This window comes from Dendrobates tinctorius, unplaced genomic scaffold, assembly GCF_039654945.1.
Source record: "Dendrobates tinctorius isolate UK_male_01 unplaced genomic scaffold, ASM3965494v1 ptg000120l, whole genome shotgun sequence".
NCBI classification, from domain to species: Eukaryota; Metazoa; Chordata; class Amphibia; order Anura; family Dendrobatidae; genus Dendrobates; species Dendrobates tinctorius.
Window position 1 is genome coordinate 31573287 of NW_027361788.1, and position 21298 is coordinate 31594584.

The 21298-nt window shown below is 49.0% G+C and overlaps 1 protein-coding gene across 3 annotated transcripts in view; it reads left to right on the forward strand.

Annotated features, from left to right (window-relative positions):
- Positions 1-21298, forward strand: part of QSOX2 (quiescin sulfhydryl oxidase 2) — a 48427-nt gene that overhangs the window by 17534 nt on the left and 9595 nt on the right. For all 3 annotated transcript variants that reach the window (XM_073541045.1, XM_073541047.1, XM_073541046.1), the window contains exons 7-10: positions 12264-12407; positions 12662-12791; positions 15953-16075; positions 16703-16853. In XM_073541045.1, coding sequence (XP_073397146.1) covers positions 12264-12407; positions 12662-12791; positions 15953-16075; positions 16703-16853 — 548 coding nt within the window. The remainder of the gene's footprint in view (positions 1-12263; positions 12408-12661; positions 12792-15952; positions 16076-16702; positions 16854-21298) is intronic.

Sequence of the window (21298 nt, forward strand, 5' to 3'; positions counted from 1 at the left end):
TGACATTATACACAGAAACTCTATATATAGTGTCAGTGTACAGGTAAAACAGTGATCACCAGTGACATTATACACAGGACCTCTGTATATAGCATTTAGTGTGCAGGTAATACAGTGATCACCGGTAACATTATACAAAGGAGCTCTGTACACAGTATATAGTGTGTGTGCATGTAATACACTGACTCACCAGTGACGTCTGTAGTTGAAGTCCTTCATCTTTGCTTTTCTTCAACCAGCACAGACCGCCGTCACATCTTCCAGCCAGGACTCGTCTCTGCATAAAAAACACGGTCATCAATAGCTGATCGATTCCAGAGCATTTTCCTTACTTTTTCCCTGACTTCTACACTATCAGATGAAGAAGAAAAGCAACGTAGTACCGCCCTGCACAGTAACAGGATCCCCTTTTGTTCCCTCCATGGAAAACTGTTTCCTAAAAAGTAAATTATATTACAGTAGTAATAATGTCTCTAATTGGACCCTAAAGAAATTATGTTCCCCACTTGTCACCATAAACTAATATAGTATGTTCCTCATTCTGGCCCCCAAACAGTAATAAAGTCCCTCATCCTGGCCCCCCCTTTATTTAATAATCTCGCCCAGCCTGACCCCCTATGTCCCTTGTCCAGACTGGCCCCCAGATATCCATCCCGCTTTCCCAAGTATACATACTGGCCCTCATATGTCCCTTGTCCTGCCTCACCATATATCTCTCCTGGACCCGCATATATCCTTCCTGGTCCCTTGTCCTGCCCCCCCCCCCCCCCCATATAGCCATCCTGTCCCCCCCCCCCTGCATATATCCACCCTGGCCCCTCACCATATATCTGCATCCTGGTCCCTTGCCCTGCCCCCCTCATCCATAAATCTATCTTAGGCCCCCATACATCTGCATCTTGGTCCCTTCTCCCTATATATCCATTCTGGCTCCCCATATGTGAATTCTTGCCCACTCATATATCCATCCTGCCCCCCCTCCATGTATTGATCCTGGCAACCACCTCCCCCCCCCCATATATCCATCCTGGCTGCCCCATAAATGCATCCTGGCCTGCCATTTATATGCATCCAGGCCCCCCTATATATATAAAAAGCAAAAAACACAAGTATCTTGAACTAAAAAGTAAAAAATAAACTGCTAATAAGGGTATTTAGTAAACATAATTTTGATCAAAATAATGTACAAGCCATCCCGCCATGTCACGGCAACCCTTGTGGGACAGTCCCTACTCTAGTATTTAAAACCTTTTCACTTGCCAAGTGACGTGAATGTGAACAAGGATCGAGCGGCTGAACCTCTAGTAAAAGCTTAGGCCAGACAGGATGGTTTTCCCAGCTCAGAAAGAGGGCGGTCACACCCATATATGCACTGAATGCACAATGAAATTAATAAAAATATATATGCATACTGGTCCCTTGTCCTTCCCCCTCCCCCATATATCCATCCAGGCCCCCCATATATATGCATCCTGACCCACCATGTATATGCATCCTGGTCCCTTGTCCTGTCCCCCATAAATCCATCCTGGCTCCCTCATATATCCATCCTCGTCTCTTATCCTGCCCCCCATATACAGTACAGACCAAAAGTTTGGACACACCTCATTCAAAGAGTTTTCTTTATTTTCATGACTATGAAAATTGTAGATTCACTCTGAAGGCATCAAAACTATGAATTAACACATGTGGAATTATATAATTAGCAAAAAAATGTGAAACAACTGAAAATATGTCTTATATTCTAGGTTCTTCAAAGTAGCCACCTTTTGCTTTGATTACTGTTTTGCACACTCTTGGCATTCTCTTGATGAGCTTCAAAAGGTAGTCACCGGAAATAGTTTTCACTTCACAGGTGTGCACTGTCAGGTTTAATAAGTGGGATTTCTCATTCGTCTCATTGGGGGACACAGATACTGTGGGTGTATGCTTCTGCCGCTAGGAGGCTGACACTAAGTGGAAAAAAAGAGGTTAGCTCCTCCTTCGTCGTATACACCCTCTCCCCTATTGCGGGCGGAACTCAGTTTTTTGCTTAGTGTCCATGGAGGCACACACGTCTGGTTTTGCTCCAGACTTTTTCTTTTTTTTTTTCCCCCATGAAGATGAGACAGGGGCGACAGACTCTAGTGAAAGGGTCCGATCATCAACGGGCGAGCACATGTTGAGTATCGTCTCCACGTATCCTCTCCCGCATCGTGGGACATATCTGGGCCGTTTTCCACAGACCTTTTTTTATTTTATTTTTGCCGTCTATGAAGATGAGACAGGGGCAACGGATCCTATTGAAAGGGTCCGATTTCCCCAAACCATCAACGGGCGAGCATGTGCGAGTGTCCCTCCATGTATCCTCTCCCGCGACGTGGGACACAATGCCGGACTTAGCCCTGACCACCCCCTAGGTATTGAAACCATGGGCTGTACAGAGGCACTTGACTAGTCATTTCGGCCCCCACTGCTCCACCATTGCTATGACTTTGATTCTGCAAGGCGGCGGACTGTCCCTCTCCTCACCCCCTGAAGGGGTTAGATGGAGCTAGGGTGTCTGCACTGTCCTATTTTATCAAGGGCCCCTCACATACCTGAGCTGGGAAGCTGAAGAGGATCGTCAGTGAGGAGAGGGCCTGGGAGGGCTCCTGCGGCGAAGATCCGGGGCTGGAGCCCTTAGCTGTCAGATGCCACCGGCCAGTGGCTGCAAAACGGCGCGGAGAAGCCCGCGCCAGTAAGTATCGCCATTTTTTTGTCATTTTTTTCGCCCCCCCCCCCCCCCCGTCGCGGGCAGGGGATAAATTGAGGCCACAGCTTTAGCCGAAGCTAAGCCGTGACCGGGCGGCAGGGGATAAATTTTAGTCCCCGGCTTCGGAGCGCGGCTAGGCCGCAGACCCGGAAATACCACCACTGGACCGGTTTATATGCTGGCGGTCCGCCCCACAGCTGGTGGCGCGCGATTTATGTGCCGAGGCCTTCAGGAACGGTGGGGCACAGGACTGGGGTAAGTGCTGCCCGGGGGACCACAGGGAAGACGAGGTACTACCTCCTTCCCCCTATCCCCAGCAGCGGACAGATACAGCATGTCCGAAGAAGCCGCATGCATCTCTTGTCGGGCTGCGTTTCCGCAGGCGCAGAGCAAGCGATTATGCAAAGCCGGCGACTCCAAACACGCCCAGGAGCCCTCCCCTGCGACCGAACCCACAATGCTGGTGTGGGAAGACCGCAGAGGACAAGGCTCGGGATTCCCGCTGTGCAGCGCCCGGAGCCCGACGCCTAACAGAACCTCAGTGTCCGTCCTCTACGACCGCGACTAAGGTGCCAAGCCCCCCAGAGTGGGTCCTATCACTGTCACAGGTCATGCAATTGAGTCCCTTCAGGGCAGGGACAGTGGCTCTCCGGCATTAGCGGGGACCTCCACATCACAAGAGCACCTCGCCTACAGTGACTGCTCTCACTCAAGGCAGACCCGAGGGAAACGAATCCACACTGTGTGGCCCAGTCCATCCGGTGCCTTGGCATCTGTAAGTTCTGCTCTCGCTCCCCATCACCAGTGGTTGATAGCGAGCAGACCTCAGAATTCGACTCAGACGAGCCCCTTGACCTGGATACTGCAGCGTCACGTGAAATAGTGTGGAGCCTCATAGAAGCTGTCAATCAGACCTTGGGGATTGAGGATGATCCCGCAGCGGCTACGGGCCATGAAGTGGCATTTAAGCAAGTGAAGCGCCCGCACAGAATTTTTTCCTCTCACCCGGAGTTTGAGGACATAGTGCAGCGGCACAGAGAACGTCCAGACAGGTGTTTCTCGGGTCAAAAGGGCACTCGAAACAAGGTATCAGTTTGCTCCAGACCTCAATAAAAAATGGATGGAATCCCCAATGGTGGATCCTCCGGTTTCGCGCCTAGCCACTAAGACTCTGCTATCCGTCCCTAGTGTTTCCTCAATTAAGGATCCCACAGATCGCCTTATAGAGAGCTTAGCTTGCTCATTATATGAGGTGTCAAGGTCAGCGCTCGCTCCCTCATTCGCAGCAACTTGGGTAGCCAAGGCTATAATATGGTCAGAAGCATTAAACAAAGTCGCGCAGAAGCAGGATCTACCTGCAGAGATTTCTAAGTCGCAGGTCAGAGGGTGATGGCTGGAGACTGTGTAATCAATGCGTCTTTGGATGCAGACAATTGCTTGGCACTTGCTGCCGCTAATTCAATTTCTATCAGAAGAGCCCTATGGTTAAGGACATGGCGAGCCGATTCTACTTCTAAGAAGTCCTTGACTTCCCTACCTTACCATTGCGGCCAGCTATTTGGGGAGAAGTTGGATCAACTTATCTCCGACTCCACAGGAGGAAAGAGCGGGTTTCTCTCTCAACAAAAGGTCAAAACGCTTTTCGTCACCCGTTTTCAGGCACGTTTTTGGGCCTTTCGTAACCCCGGGTGGACTACAGTGGCCAATTCTGCCACCTCAGGCCGCCCCAACCAGGATAGGGAGCGGCAGGTCTCATATAGAGCCAACCCATTGAGGAGAATGCATACTCAGCAGCCCAGATCGATGGGATCCAGATCCCAAAGATCGCCGGCCAAATGACTTGAGGCCTTTACCAGACGACACTGGCAAGGTGGGCGCCCGCCTACTCTGGTTTCACCACGTCTGGGTCAATGTCGCTCACGACGCATGGGGAAAGGAATTGGTGGCCTCAGGTTACAGAATAGAATTTGTCAGATATCCTCCAAGACGGTTTTTTCTTTCCCGGCTTCCCAGGGTGGATACCCAGGCAAGGGCTCTATTGGGAGCAATTAAATCGCCCCAGCACAACGGAGTCATTGTTCTAGTGCCGGAAAGAGCTCAGGGGTTCTATTCCAACCTTTTTGCAGTTCCCAAAAAAGGCGAGTCTGTCAGGCTTGTTTTGGACCTGAAGCTTCTAAACAAATTCATCAGGATCAGACATTTCCAGATGGAGTCTCTCCGTTCAGTCATATCGGCCATGGAGCAGTGAGAATACTTGGCCTCAATAGACGTCCAGGACGCATATCTGCATATTCCCATTTTTCCTCATCAGAGGTTTCTACGCTTCTCCATCGGTGATCAACATTTTCAGTTCGTAGTGCTACCCTTCGGGCTAGCCACTGCTCCCAGAGTGTTCACAAGGGTTATGGCAGTTGTCATGGCCACGCTGCATTCTCGAGGCATAGTCGTCTTGCCTTATCTGGACAACCTCTTGGTCAAGGGCCCGTCAATACGGGCATGCGAGGAAAAGGTCAACATCACGCTAGATACTCTTGCCCGCTTAGGATGGTTGGCAATGCAAAGAAGTCATCCCTTTTGCCAGCTCAGAGGATCTCCTTCCTAGGAATGATCTTCGACACTTGCCGAGGGTTGGTAATTCTCCCTCAAGAAAAGGTGCTAGCTCTCCGGCAGGGAGTCCGGACAATTCGCCAACCAGTCCCTCATACCATCCGATCCGGGATGAAGGATTCTAGGGAAAATGCTGGCAGCAATGGAAGCGATACCTGTCGCCCAGTTCCACTTTCGCCCCCCTGCAGCACGCCCCTTGTCAGCCTGGGATAAGAATCCTTTCACGCTCGATCGGCGGTTCCGACTGTCCTCTCAAGTCAGGCAGTCGCTCGGATGGTGGATAACCAGTTCCTCTCTGACCCAGGGGAAACCTTTCCCCCTAGATCATTGGCTTTGTAATGACAACCGACGCCAGTCTCCTCGGTGGGGGAGCGGTGTTTTGCCACCACACAACCCAGGAACGGTGGTCGCCACAGGAGGCACGCCTCCCGATCAACTTATTGGAGATACGAGCAATTCGGCTGGCTCTGCAGAAGTTTCATCACTTTCTAGCAGGCCGCCCCATCCGGATTCGATCAGACAACGCCACGGCTGTGGCTTAAATAAATCATCAAGGGGGCACCCGCAGCAGAGCAACCATGCGCGAGGTGGGGCTCGTTCTTCAGTGGGCTGAAGCAAACCACTCGGTGATTTCGGCTGTCCACATTCTGGGGCTTGGAAAATTGGGTGGCAGACTTTCTCAGCCGGCAGGGTCTTGCATCCGGAGAGTGGTCTCTACATCCCGAAGTTTTTCAGCAGATTTGTCAACTGTGGGGAGCTCCGGATGTGGACCTGATGGCTTCCAGAGTGAATGCCAAGGTGCCCACATATGTCGATCAGGCCAGGGACCCACAGGCATTCGCAGTGGACACGTTGGTTCTTCCATGGAACCAGTATCGCTTCCCATATCTATTTCCCCCACTTCCACTACTTCCGAGAGTCATCAAAAAGATCAAGACGGAAGGGGTGCTGGCGATTCTGCTGGTCCCAGACTGGCCCCGTCGAGCGTGGGACGCAGATCTAATGCAGCTGCTCGCCGACGTTCCTTGGCGCCTGCCAGAGTGCCCAGATCTACTGTCTCAAGGGCCGATTTGCCACCCGAACTCAGGGACCCTGTGTTTGACGGCGTGGCCGTTGAATCTTGGATTCTAACCCAGGCAGAGTTCAGGAGTGAGGTGGTCGCTACAATGATTAGCGCCCGGAAGCCTGCTTCAGCATGAATTTACCACCACACCTGGAAGGTGTTCTTTGCTTGGTGTCGAGGCCGCAGTGTTTCTCCGCTCAGATTCTCGATCCCCAACATCTTGGCTTTTCTCCAGTCGGGCTTAGATAGCCCGGATAGCTCAGTTGTTAGAGCATTAGACTCGGGCTTTGCCCCAAGTTCCCTCAGGAGACAAATATCGGCCTTATCCGTCCTGTTCCAGCGCAGAATTGCAACCAATTTGCAGGTGAAGACTTTTTATTCAGGGAGTCTCCCACTTGGTACCTCCCTAATAAGGCGCCTATGGACGTCTGGGACCTTAACATGGTCCTAAGTGTTCTGCAGGAAGCTCCATTTGAACCGCTTCAGGATATCTTTTAGGTACCTTTCCTGGAAAGTGGTGTTCCTAGTGGCCATCACTTCCATCGGGCGGGTTTCAGAGCTGGCAGCCCTATCCGTTCCTCACTTTTCATAAGGATAAGGTGGTCCTCAGACCAGCCCCTCCTTTTCTGCCGAAAGTCGTGTCCTCTTTTCACATTAATGAAGATGTTGTTTTGCCTTCATTTTGTCCAGTACCGGTGCACCGTGTGGAAAAGGCTCTTCACAAGTTAGACCTGGTAAGATCCCTCCGGAGGTACGTGTCGCGGACGGCACCTTTTCGTCAGACGGACACGCTGTTCGTGGTCCCCAAAGGGCGCAGGAAGGGACTCGCTGCCTCAAAATCGAACATAGCCAGATGGATTCGTTTGGCTATTCAGGAGTCCTACCGCATTAGAGGCACGCCGATTCCAGCAGGGATCAGAGTGCACTCCACCCGGGCAGTGGGCGCCTTTTGGGCGCTTCGGCACCAGGCTTCGACGGAACAGGTTTGCAAGGCCTGCACACATTTGCCAAACATTATAATATCCATGCTCAGACCTCGGCGGATGCAAGCCTGGGTAGAAGGATTCTCCAAGCAGCGGTGGCGCACCTTTTAAACAAGAGGTGAATGTAGCTTGGATCGGTGAGTCAATCTCCCACCCAGAGACTGCTTTAGGACGTCCCACAGTATCTGTGTCCCCCAATGAGACGAAGGAGAAACATGGATTTTTGTAATAACTCATCGTAAAATCGTTTTCTCCGAGACGCTCATTGGGGGACACGGCACCCATCCTATTAGCCAGTTGGCTCTGTTTTTGTTTAGTTAATACGCATTTTTTTATGTGATATAAGGGTGGTCCTTTTCTGGACATGTTTAACCTGTATTAAGGCTGATTTTGTTGTCCTCCTACTGCTTTGACACCAAACTGAGTTCCACCCGCAATAGGGGCGAGGGTGTATACGACGGAGGAGGAGCTAACCTCTTTTCTTCACTTAGTGTCAGCCTCCTAGCGGCAGAAGCATACACCCACAGTATGTGTCCCCCAATGAGCGTCTCGGAGAAAAGGATTTTACGGTGAGTTATCACAAAAATCCATGTTTCTTGCCTTATAAATGGGGTTGGGACCATCAGTTGTGTTGTGCAGAAGTCTGGTGGATACACAGCTGATAGTCCTAATGAATAGACTGTTAGAATTTGTATTATGGTGAGAAAAAAGCAGCTAATTAAGGAAAAACGAGTGGCCATCATTACTTTAAGAAATGAAGGTCAGTCAGTCCGAAAAATTGGGAAAACTTTGAAAGTGTCCCCAAGTGCAGTGGCAAAAACCATCAAGCGCTACAAGGAAACTGGCTCACATGAGGACCGCCCCAGGAAAGGAAGACCAAGAGTCACCTCTGCTGCGGAGGATAAGTTCATCCTAGTCACCAGCCTCAGAAATCGCAGGTTAACAGCAGCTCAGATTAGACTAGACACCAGGTCAATGCCACACAGAGTTCTAGCAGCAGACACATCTCTACAACAGCTGTTAAGAGGAGACTTTGTGCAGCAGGCCTTCATAGTAAAATAGCTGCTAGGAAACCACTGCTAAGGACAGGCAACAAGCAGAAGAGACTTGTTTGGGCTAAAGAACACAAGGAATGGACATTAGACCAATGGAAATCTGTGCTTTGGTCTCATAAGTCCAAATTTGAGATCTTTGGTTCCAACCACCGTGTCTTTGTGCAAAGCAGAAAAGGTGAACGGATGGACTCTACATGCCTGGTTCCCACCGAGAAGCATGGAGGAGGTGGTGTGATGGTGTGGGGGTGCTTTGCTGGTGACACTGTTGGGGATTTATTCAAAATTGAAGGCATACTGAACCAGCATGGCTACCACAGCATCTTGCAGCGGCATTCTATTCCATCCGGTTTGCGTTTAGTTGGACCATCATTTATTTTTCAACAGTACAATGACCCCAAACACACCTTCAGGCTGTGTAAGGGCTATTTGACCAAGAAGGAGAGTGATGGGGTGCTACGCCAGATGACCTGGCCTCCACAGTCACCAGACCTGACCCAATCGAGATGGTCTGGGGTGAGCTGGACCGCATAGTGAAGGCAAAAGGGCCAACAAGTGCTAAGCATCTCTGGGAACTCCTTCAAGACTGTTGGAAGACCATTTCTGGTGACTACCTCTTGAAGCTCATGAAGAGTGTGCAAAGCAGTAAAGCAAAAGGTGGCTACTTTGAAGAACCTAGAATATAAGACATATTTTCAGTTGTTTCACATTTTTTTGTTAATTATATAATTCCACATGTGTTAATTCATAGTTTTGATGCCATCAGAGTGAATCTACAATTTTCATAGTCATGAAAATAAAGAAAACTCTTTGAATGAAAAGGTGTGTCCAAACTTTTGGTCTGTACTGTATTTATCCTGGCCTCCCATATGTATCCACCTGGGCCCCCCACATGTATCCATCCTGCCCCCCCCCCCCCCCCGAAAGGGTATCCATGCAGGCCCCTTGTCCTGCCCCTTCCCCCCGTGTGTGTATCCATCCTGTCCCCTTGTCCTACCCCTGGCCCCCATGTGTATCCATCCTAGCTCCCTCCCACCCGTACAATCATCCATCCTAGCTCCCTCCCACCCGTACAATCATCCATCCTAGCTCCCTCCCACCCGTACAACATCCATCCTAGCTCCCTCCCACCCGTACAATCATCCATCCAGGGCCCCCCATCCCCTGTATGGGCATCCTTCCAGGGCCCCCCATCCCCTATATGTGCATCCTTCCAGGGCCCCCCATCCCCTGTATGTGCATCCTTCCAGGGCCCCCCATCCCCTGTATGGGCATCCTTCCAGGGCCCCCCATCCCCTGTATGGGCATCCTTCCAGGGCCCCCCCATCCCCTGTATGGACATCCTTCCAGGGGCCCCCCCATCCCCTGTATGGACATCCTTCCAGGGCCCCCCCCATCCCTTGTATGGGCATCCTTCCAGGGCCCCCCCATCCCCTGTATGGGCATCCTTCCAGGGCCCCCCCATCCCCTGTATGGGCATCCTTCCAGGGCCCCCCCATCCCCTGTATGGGCATCCTTCCAGGGCCCCCCCATCCCCTGTATGGGCATCCTTCCAGGGCCCCCCCATCCCCTGTATGGGCATCCTTCCAGGGCCCCCCCATCCCCTGTATGGGCATCCTTCCAGGGCCCCCCTCATCCCCCGTATGGGCATCCTTCCAGGGCCCCCCTCATCCCCCGTATGGGCATCCTTCCAGGGCCCCCCTCATCCCCCGTATGGGCATCCTTCCAGGGCCCCCCTCATCCCCCGTATGGGCATCCTTCCAGGGCCCCCCTCATCCCCCGTATGGGCATCCTTCCAGGGCCCCCCTCATCCCCCGTATGGGCATCCTTCCAGGGCCCCCCTCATCCCCCGTATGGGCATCCTTCCAGGGCCCCCCTCATCCCCCGTATGGGCATCCTTCCAGGGACCCCATCCCCTGTATGGGCATCCTTCCAGGGACCCCCCATCCCCTGTATGGGCATCCTTCCAGGGACCCCCCCCATCCCCTGTATGGGCATCCTTCCAGGGACCCCCCCCATCCCCTGTATGGGCATCCTTCCAGGGACCCCCCCCATCCCCTGTATGGGCATCCTTCCAGGGACCCCCCCCATCCCCTGTATCGGCATCCTTCCAGGGACCCCCCCCATCCCCTGTATGGGCATCCTTCCAGGGACCCCCCATCCCCTGTATGGGCATCCTTCCAGGGACCCCCCATCCCCTGTATGGGCATCCTTCCTTCAACACCCCCCCCATCCCCTGTATGGGCAACCATCATCCAACACCCCCCCATCCCCTGTATGGGCATCCATCATCCAACTCCCCCCCCATCCCCTGTATGGGCATCCATCATCCAACTCCCCCCCCATCCCCTGTATGGGCATCCATCATCCAACTCCCCCCCATCCCCTGTATGGGCATCCATCATCCAACACACCCCCCCCCCCCCCATCCCCTGTATGGGCATCCATCAAGGCCCCTCCCCATTATGTGCGTCCATCAAGGCCCCCCCGTTATGTGCATCCATCCAGGCGCCCCCCCCCGTTATGTGCATCCATCCAGGGCCCTCCCGAGAGAGAGAAGAAAGGAAAAAATCTTTTACCTGCCTGCGCTCCCGGCGGCGGCGTCCTCGCAGAGGCCAGCGGTGGATGTGTGCGCCCGTCGCCTGACACTGACGTCATATGTCGGGCGCACACATGCCACTATCAATCGGGACGCACGCCGCAGCCGTTCAGGTAAGGAACGCTGTGTGCGCGCGCCCCTGCTCTTTTAAAGGGCCTGCGCCCCTTTTTTTTTTTTTTTCTTTTACTTCTCCTCCTCTGGCTGGCTCCTTCCCACAGCCAAGGGGAGGGCCCACCGGGCGATTCCCCGGTACCCCTCCAAACCGAGCCTGACTGCAATGCTCTATACATCCTGACACATTTCTATCATAGCTGCGATGCTCTGTGCTTTTTGACCCCTTTCTCTCATAGCTGCGATGCCCTGTGCTGACCTTTTTCTGTAATAGTTGCGATGTTCTGCATGTCCTGACCCATTTCTATCATAGCTGCGATGCTCTGTGCTTTCTGATCCCTGTCTCTCATAACTGCGATGCACTGTGTTTGTCCGGACACCTTTCTGTCATAGCTGCGATGCTCTAAGCGTCCTGACCCCTTTTTAAAATAGCTGTGATGCTCTGTGCGTCCTAACCCCTTTCTCGCATAGCTGTGATGCTCTGAGCGTCTTGCCCCTTTTCTATAATAGCTGTGATGCTCTGTTCATCCTGACCCCTTTCTGGCATATCTGCGATGCTCTGCGCATCTTGACCCTTTTCTATAAAAGCTGCGATGCTCTGTTCATCCTGACCCTTTCTCGCATAGCTGCGATGCTCTGCGCATCCTGACCCTTTTCTATAAAAGCTGCGATGCTCTGCGTGTTCTGACCCCTTTCTATAGTAGCTGTGATGCTCTGAGCGTCTTGACCCCTTTCTATAATAGCTGTGATGCTCTGTGCATCCTGACCCCTTTCTATAATAGCTGAGATGTTCTCCGCGTCTTGACCCATTTCTCTAATAGCTGCGATGCTCTGAGCGTCCTGACACCTTTCTATAATAGCTGTGATGCTCTGAGCGTCCTGACACCTTTCTATCATAGCTGAGATGCTCTGTGTATCCTGACACCTTTCTATCATAGCTGCGATGCTCTGTGACACCTTTCTATCAGGTGTGCTCTTCATTTAGACAGTTTTGATGAATGAGGCCCAGTGTCTCAATAATTCGTTGCCTGTACCTTGCCCTCATTTGAAATACGGAAAAATGTTTTTTCATGTTTTGGTTTTTTTAATTTTTTTGTCTCTCTCCCATTGACAGTGTGAGGCCACTGCGATCTGTATTCTCCTCCCATTTAAAGTCCTTGCCGGGTGTAAGGAAGAAAGCCGGAGCTCACTCTGCACTCCCGGAGAGACTGCCCGAGGATGACAAGGAGGAAGACGTGGCTTGGAAGGATTTTGACAAGTAAGGCGGCTCTGCTCTGATGAATTAATTTTGCCATTACAATACATTAAACACTAACATTCCCCTCTATGACATCTGTTAAGGTCGTATATTTTTAGAGACAGTGCCACCTTCGTCGATAGGCCATGCCTGGTATTACATCACAGACTCATTCACTTTAATGTATAACTACAATTCCCAGCTAAGTCTTTGCAGATCTTATTATCTGATCTTATTGTAGTCCTCGCACATATGATATTTTTGTTGTTTTGTAGGTCCAAGTTGTACACCGCAGACCTGGAGTCAGCCTTACATTACCTCCTTCGTGTGGAACTTGCCACTCACCAGACCCTCGAAGGAGAGAAGCTAAAAACCTTTAAGGATTTGATCACCCTCCTGTACAAGGTCAGTCACCCATCACTGCTATGTAAGGTGCCATTTTTCATTCTTAAAAAGGATGTACAGGATTAAAAAAAAGATTCCCGGTATCTTCCACAAATAACTCCACCCCTGTCAGCAGGTTGCATTTGGTATTGCAGCTTGGCCTCATTGAAGTGGATGTGGTTGATGTCCATTTGACACCTAACCTGTGGATAGTAGAGATGATCAAAAAGATTCATAAGATCCTGGTTCAGCAGCCATGGTTGTAGTCTGTGACCACTGGTCGGGAGCCCAAAGAACCTGCCTGACTACATCCCCAGTGCTAGAGATGAGGGAATTGTTTCACTGGATCCTGGTTCGGCAGCCAAATCGATAGTCTGTGGCCATCGGATGCCTAACGAATCTCCGTCTACCTCCCGGCATCCCTGGTGCTGCCTCTTCTGACGTGTCATCACCATTGTGCTGCTCCACACTGATAACATCATGCCGGATCTACTAATCAGGAGAGCCGCCAGGGATGTTAGCAGTTTGGTGGTTTTCATACGTGCAGTTGCTTAGTTCTATTCATCGCAGAATTTTTATTTTTCTTGCCCAGATATAGAATCTTGCATTTCTCCCTGTTAAATACCATTCTATTAATCGCTTCCCATTGTTCAAGCTTATCTAGATCATTCTGAATCCTTTCGGTCTTCTCTAGTGTTAGGTTTCCCTCCTAGCTTTGCATCATCTGCAAAATTTGATTAGTTTACCTTCAGTTGCCTTATCTAGATCATTTATAAAATTGTTGAACAACACTGGGGCCAGGACAGAGCCTTGTGGTACTCCACTTGAAACACTTTTCCAATTGGATGTGAAACCATTTATTGCCACTCTGAGTACGATCACTGAGCCAGTTATGAATCCACCTAACCCGTAGCCTTGTCAATCCCATACTTGGTCATTTTTTCAATAGTATGAGATACCTTATCAAATGCTTTACTGAAGTCGAGATATACTATATCTACCACATTTTTCTGATCCACCCAGTCAGTGATTCCATCATAGAAGGAAGTTAGATTAGTCTGGCATGACTTTTTTGCTACAAATGCATGCTGTCTCTGGTTAATTACTGTATTCTTATCCAGGTACTTACATACATACTACTTAATAATTTGTTCAAAGATCTTTCCTGGTATAGAAGTAAGGCTCGCTGGCCTGTAATTTCCTGGCTCCATCTTCTTTCCTTTTTTGAAGATAGGGACAATATTTGCCCTTCTCCAGTCTTCTGGGAGTCTTCTGTTCTCAAGGATTTTTCAAAAATTCTGGCTAGTGGTTCTGCAATTTCCTCTAACTCTTTCAGTACCCTAGGATGTAATTCATCATTTAAATTAGCTGAGTGTTCCCTCACCATCTCTCTCTGTGTATAGATAGTATAGATTCTTTTATTCCTTTGATCCATCTCCTCTCTAGTTGCCAGTAGGTAAGGGGAGGTCGCAGGGTCTAGTTAGCGACTATGGACTATTGACGTGGCCACTGGATCAAGGTCCTGTGACTCTTTTTGCTCATCTTTAGTGGATGGGCTATTTTTTTAGAAAGTAGCATATTTTCCTTTCCATTGCTTTTATATTGGCTGTGGAGGGTTACTTCTTTCCTGTTTACACCTAATCCCCTCAGTATTTTAGACTTACTGTGCCTTCTTCCCTGCTGTATCTGAAAGGCTTGGATGGATTACTGCGGCAAGCACATGTACATGTGTTTTATATGGCGGTATATTGAGTTACATACCCCGGTGTGACGGTGTTATCCCTGCAGGAATTATATCATCCACGCAGCTACAGATGTCGGCATTATTCCATGAAATGTAACACGGGCGACACGAGGAAGCAGCGGGTGCGGACATTAAGAAGATTGTTATTGTCACCTCAGACGTTGTAATTAATTTATAAAGTTGTCTGGCATTCTATCTGATTCTTGGAAGTGCCACGTCCTTTTTTTTTTTTTTATCGTAGAATTAATGTCTTAAAAACGAAACCCAAAAAAGAAGGGCGGAATTGTTTTTTTTTGTTTTTTTGGGTTTTTTTTAACAACTATCTTTCCCTAGAAAATACAATAAAAAGCAATCAAAATATCATATATACCCCACAATGGTATAGAACCAGCCTCCATCCCGCCCTAGAACGCACCCTCATCCTGCCCTAGAACACACCCCCATCCCGCCCTATAATACCCCCTCTTCCGCCTTATGTACTACTTGTGCACATCAGTTCCATTGTCACGACAAGTTTGGCAGCAGTGATGGAGGCGTCATATGACTGCTACCAACAGATCCCATTGACTCAAATGGGGTTTGCCGTAAAGTCCCTCATCTGACTGAGATGTTAATGTATGAGTACAGATACTAAGTCATTGCTATAGAAGCGATTTCCGAATGGATTTTACCTTGGCACTCGTCCTTTTATTCTTGAAATCACGTGGGTGTAAGGTGGCGCTGCCCTGCTTTTTTGAAAAGGATATGGTTACATGTGATGCCAGGCGGCAGTGTGGTGTCAGATGCCTGTCGCTGGGTGTCTGCATGCCTGGCTGAGCATACTCCTCCTGCCAGCCTCTCGCCCAATACCGCAACAAGGTCAGAAATCTGTGTGTGTCCTGGAAGAAAGTGAAGTGTTAATCTGCGTGTCATGTTATCTGCGCTCCTGCTCATGGCTCCACTCTCCAGATAAGTCTCGCAGTTCTCATTTAGATCCTGGACACTTGCCGAAGGGAGGAAAGATTGATCACAAAAAAACTGCTGCTGTCTTCCAGACACAGCACCACCCTTGTCAGTGGGTAGTATATGGTATTGCAACTCAACCCTATTCAAATGAATGAGGATGATCTGACATAACAGACACAGCCTATTCACAACGGTGGTGGAAGCATTTTATTGAGTAATTTCTTAACTAACAGTTCCATAGCAAAATGTTTCCTCAAGATATGATTGATGGAAGCTCATGTCAGGATGTAGCTCTTGCTGTTATGCGACTGGTCCCAGTGCACCAGTGTCCCCTTCAGTCTCAGGATTTGTGAGGTCCCCAACTGTATAGCCGTGACATATTACAGCAGCAAAATTATCGGCACTTTATCCAAGGACGGGGTATAAAATCTGCAGACTTTCATCATTTATTTACTACAAAGTTTTATTTTCTCCTATTACTTTTTTCATCCAGTTGTTCCCAGGGCGCCCTCATGTGGTGAAACTTCTGGAAACGTTGCAGGAGTGGCTGGTCAGTATGCCGCTGGACAAGATTCCTTATGACGCCATCTTAGACCTGGTCAACAACAAAATGCGGGTGAGTCGCTGTATCCGCAGCTTTAGAGGAATGCTGGATTAAAGGGGTTGTGCAGTACCGTTCCCTTTTACCCATTCCTGCACGCACCTTGTTAATTTGCATATCACACTTGGATATCACCTGCCCATTCTCAGATCTTTGCACAGCTACTGTCCCATCGAGTGTCAGACTAGGCAGAACTGAGGGCCAGTGCACGACCCCTTTAAAGAAATGTCCCTGCACCTGTCAGCATCTAGAAGAGGTTACAAGGGTGTGTGCACACGTTGCAGATTCTGCTGCGGATCCGCAGCAGTTTCTGCTGCAATGTACAGTACCTTTATAGTCAATGGAAATTGAAAAACGCAGTACACATGCTGCAGATTTTTCTGCACGGATTAGCTGCGGTTTTAAATCCGCAGCATGTCAATTCTTTGTGCGGAATCCGCAGCGGTTTGCCACCTGCTGCATGACCAGTTGTCAAAACACATGGGAAAACCGCAGGCTAATCCACACTAAATCCGCAGGTAAAACGCGGGTCATTTGACCTGTGGATTTAGCTAAATCTGCGCGGAAAAATCTGCAGCGTGTGCACACACCCTAACACAAGCTTGTCTCCGCCATCTTATGTGTAATGTCATTGTTCCCTAGATCTCTGGAATCTACCTCACCAGCCGCGTGGAGTGGGTGGGCTGCCAGGGAAGCCGGGCACAGCTGAGGGGGTACCCCTGCTCCCTCTGGAAGCTGTTTCACAGTCTCACAGTACAGGCAGCGGTACAACCCGATGCCCTGGCAAACACTGGTAAGATGAAAAGCCTTTTTGTTATTTGGTTGCAGGTTGTGCTGGGAGGTTTAGTTCATCAACAGCAACATATTGGGAGATTATGTATGTGTGTGTGTGTATGTGGGAAGTGTGTGCCCTCGCCCTAATACTGCAGGTAAAAGGCGGCGGAGCCCTTATAACCTTCCTTGTGAGATACAGCTGTCGGTCACCAGTTTAGCCTACAGCCCGGAGGTGTTGTGAATCACCAGCACTGGGGCCAATCCCACCGCTAATATATGGCCCTTGTCAGTGAGCGCCAGCCGCTCTCCCTCCGCATTTGATTTTTAGAAATACTGTCATTCATTGATTACCCAGAAAGCCATTAGGAGCAACAGGCCAAGGCATTCATATCGACAGCACGCCGGCTCCTTGAATTATGGGGACGCCCTTAAAGGTGCGACCTCTAAAAAAAATAGAATGTCGATAATTGAATTGATATTGGCTGTTGTAGGAAAGGGTCAGGAGAGCACCATCAGAATGGGAGCCGCCAGGGGCCTGTGAAATCCGTCATCCGTCAAACATGAAGATGGCATTTATGTTTCTGCATTCACCCCCTATTATAATGAATACGTTACATTTGTATTAAAAGAAAAAAAAAAAGGTAATCCAATAGTCCGGCATACCAATCATATGAAAATTCCCAAAATCTGGCATTGACAAAAGCTGCATTATCATAAGACTAATATTATATAAAGGAGTAAGTAATGTTATGGGGCCTAGTAAGTGCGAAAGGCACCCAGAAGGCGATGCTGCAGGAGTGAAGACGGCCCTGGTCCAGCTGTTATGAAGGACCAGTCTGGATGCCGGACCAGGGCAATCTTCACTCCTGCTGATGGCATCCTGGACATTTCTGACATGTACAAGGCCCCATGATGCACCCAGGGGTCTACAGGATAGGTTATAACTTGTTCGGTGGAGGGTCCGATTGCTGGGAGCCACACTGGTCCTGAAATACAAGGCTTTGCAGAGCCCTACCTGAATGTACCTGGACATGTGCACCTCTGCTCCATTCTTTGACCATGGGACTGCCAGAAAAAGCCAACTGCTGTACTCAATAGAAAATGAATGGAGCGGACGTGTGCACTTGCATTCTCTGCATCTATCAGATGGGGCCAGCGGGTGGACCCTCACCCAAAAGCAATTTATCACCTGTCCTACAGCTATGCAAGAACTTCTACGGAAATAACCCCTTAATGCCATATAATTGTCTACTAATGAGCTGCACTACCTTACATGGCCCATGGACAATAGTGGCGCTGTCTCTGGGTGGATGCAGCCCTTTTTTACCTAATCCTAAACAACTTCTTTAGGTAAATCCCCCTATGTCGTCCCTATATGGGGAGGTCATGATGACGTCTTCAGAGGTCTTCGGGGGCATAAGGACTATAGCTTGATGACATCAGCACACACTAATAAAGCTGGGTGACCACTCTTACGGCTTCTCTGCAGCCTTCACAAGGGTTATTTTCTATCTTTTCCCCAAAAATATTAAGCAGAAAATTTGCCTTGGACATCCAGGCTTATCTGCAATTGTAGGAACCCCCATAAAGGGATTGCAGTGGTCTCGTATTAATCTGGCGTCTGTCGAGTCCTCGCTTGTCTTATATCTGATAGTTTGGTTTTATTGCCTGGTAACAAGCCTGGAAATGGTTAAGTCTTTTCTTGTAAGCCAAGCGCTGCCATTGGCGGCTGAGGCCCGAATCTCGGCGCCGTCCTGTAAATGGTCCCGCGCCTGTCGTTGGCCCCTTCCCAGCACAGCCGAAAATCTGCCGGGCGCTCCTTCCTTCCAATAAAAGAATTGGGTCACTTCTAGTCCGTGGATTATGTCTTGGGAAGGTTTTTTATTTCCCCCCTCTCCTTAGATCTTGCTTTAAATCCCATCGAGTAAAAAGCCTGTAATCCCCCCCGCCACCAGGTACGGGTTTAATGGCTATTGTCCACTTTAGAGATTAGGGTAAAGCAGAAATGCGGTAGTTTGTGAGGAAGGAGGAAAGGAGGATTACACGATGATACGTGGCAGATGTCAGCACAAGATCCGGACGGGGACTTAGCCAAGAAAAAAACAACAAAATGAGCCATTTTGGCTCTTAATTCCTTAGCCCTCAGACAATGGCTGACCTGGCTGGTAGCAGGAGTAGTATTGAGGCCTACAATGTGTCATTTAACACCCTGAAACCAGATAAAATGGGCCCCATTTATCCAAACTATCTAAAACAAATTTGTCCTTGTTGCCCATAGCAACCAATCAAACCACGGCTTTCATTGTTTAAACAGCTCTGGTGTTATGAAAGCTGCGCTGTGATTGGTGACTTTGGGTCACAAAGACAGGCTTCCTCATAGAAAGCTCGGGATATGTCTGCCGCCATCAAGGAGATTAAACCAATGTACTAGACAATAGCATTAATGGTAATCCCATATCGATCCATCTATAGGAATAGCACCGCTTTATGCACGGTTGTATCCATGTACGGCTGCCGCATAGTCACGTATCCATGATCAAAAATGGCTTCTTTATCCATAGCAGCCAATCACTTTGCATAGCTTAATTACAACAGGCCCCAAGGGAAAACTAGAGCTTTTGTCAGATCGGTTGCTGTAGACAACTTCATTTTTCAATATGGAAAAGGAAAAGCGCAAATTCTCATGGCAACCAAATGGATTCGCCATTTTATGGATGTCCATAGCAACTATTCTCGGACCTGCTCTGCAACACTGGTTGCTGTGGAAATTGCACTAGGTTCCTGGGAATTACAGTATGTAGCAGTTTATAACCTGCCATTCTCGGTTCCCCCCCACATGCATGGTTCATTTAGCTGAGCTTACATGTTTTCAATGGGGAGAGAAAAGTAAGCTGCTGAAAGCCGCTCGTCTTCCCTGAGAAAAGCATCAGGAGTACTGAAATGCAAATCTGTCTTTATCCCGACATCATATGTTGGGAAGAATCTAAGACCCCCCAGACACCTGACGGTCCCTGCTATCAGGGTTAGTTGTGTGCCCCTCTAGTCACAGTACAGTATGTCACTAGGGGGCACACAACTTGGGGTATGTTCAGACATTGCATTTCTTGTTGTGAAAAAAGCAACATTTTTACTGTACCAGCAAAGTGAATGAGATTTCTGAGATCTTGTGCACATGTTGCTTATTTTTTCCTTGCAGTTTTGAATCTGTTTCACATCTGTAGCATGTTATTTCTTCCGGCATTTTGGCAGCATTTTTCACTCAGTCTACTGAATGGGAGGGGGCAATGCTCATTTTTACTACAAGCACTCCAGTATTTGCAGAAGATTAACGTGACGTCCCCTTGGTGGGTTCGGCTGACTTGCCCTTAATGAGTTTGGAAACCTTTGTAAGGCCGGGGTCTCACTTGCGAGAAACTCGCACGAGTCTCGCGTCTCAATACCTGGCACTGCCGCCGACACTCGGGACCGGAGTGTGCGGCTGCATGTAGTTCTATGCAGCTGATCGCTCCGGTCCCGAGTGTCGGCGGCAGTGCCGGGTATTGAGACGCGAGACTCGTGTGAGTTTCTCGCAAGTGTGACCCCGGCCTACTGCTCATTTCCACCTACGTTTTTTTTTTTTTTGTTTTTTTTTTGTAATATTGCGGCAATCTTTTTTTATTATTTTTCCACGTAGACTGTCCTACTCCAGAGATTGAGCGTCTGTATTTTGAGTGATTTTAGGTGATATTAATTTTGCTTCTAAAAACTGTTTTTCAGCATTTTTTAATACTGGCATCTAATCCGCTGTAATCTCGTGAGCCGAAGTCTTATTTATGTGTGACATGATGGAGTGGGGGTCGTCGCTGGGGGCTCTTATTAAATAATATAGAAATATATGCTCTGGTGAAATGCCAGGATCTATATGGACCTTTGTGCAACTTTATTCAGCTTCTTAACAAGCCTGTTTCTGGGAAAGCATATGCTGGAGTTGTCACTTTGGATCTGAATAGCATATCTGCTAATTACATACCCAGATGCCATATTTCTTATCACCCAACTTTCCCAAAAATAAATTTGCTAGATTTAGTTAAAAAAAAACAAAAAAACAGCTGCTTTCTTCCAGAAGCAGTGCCACCTCTGTCCACTGGTTGTGTTTGGTATTGCAGCTTGACTCTATTGCAAGGGTTATTTATCTTCTTTCATTTCCACATCGGGCATGAAGAGATAAAAGACAAGACACAGACAATTTAAAGTGAAGGGAACTTTAAATTGCAATACCAGGAACAACCTGTTGTCATGTGTGGCGCTGTTTTTCTAATCCTAGCCAATGTCTGTCAGAAGCTAGTATGGTGCGTTCTTGTTCTTTAATGCCTCCAGCTGGCTGTCTACCTATCGCTACCATCAAAGCTATTTTGTCTGTGCTGAAACGCACACCTCCGCTCTCGAGTCCTGATCCTCTCTATCCGGATCCACTTTCCCTCATCA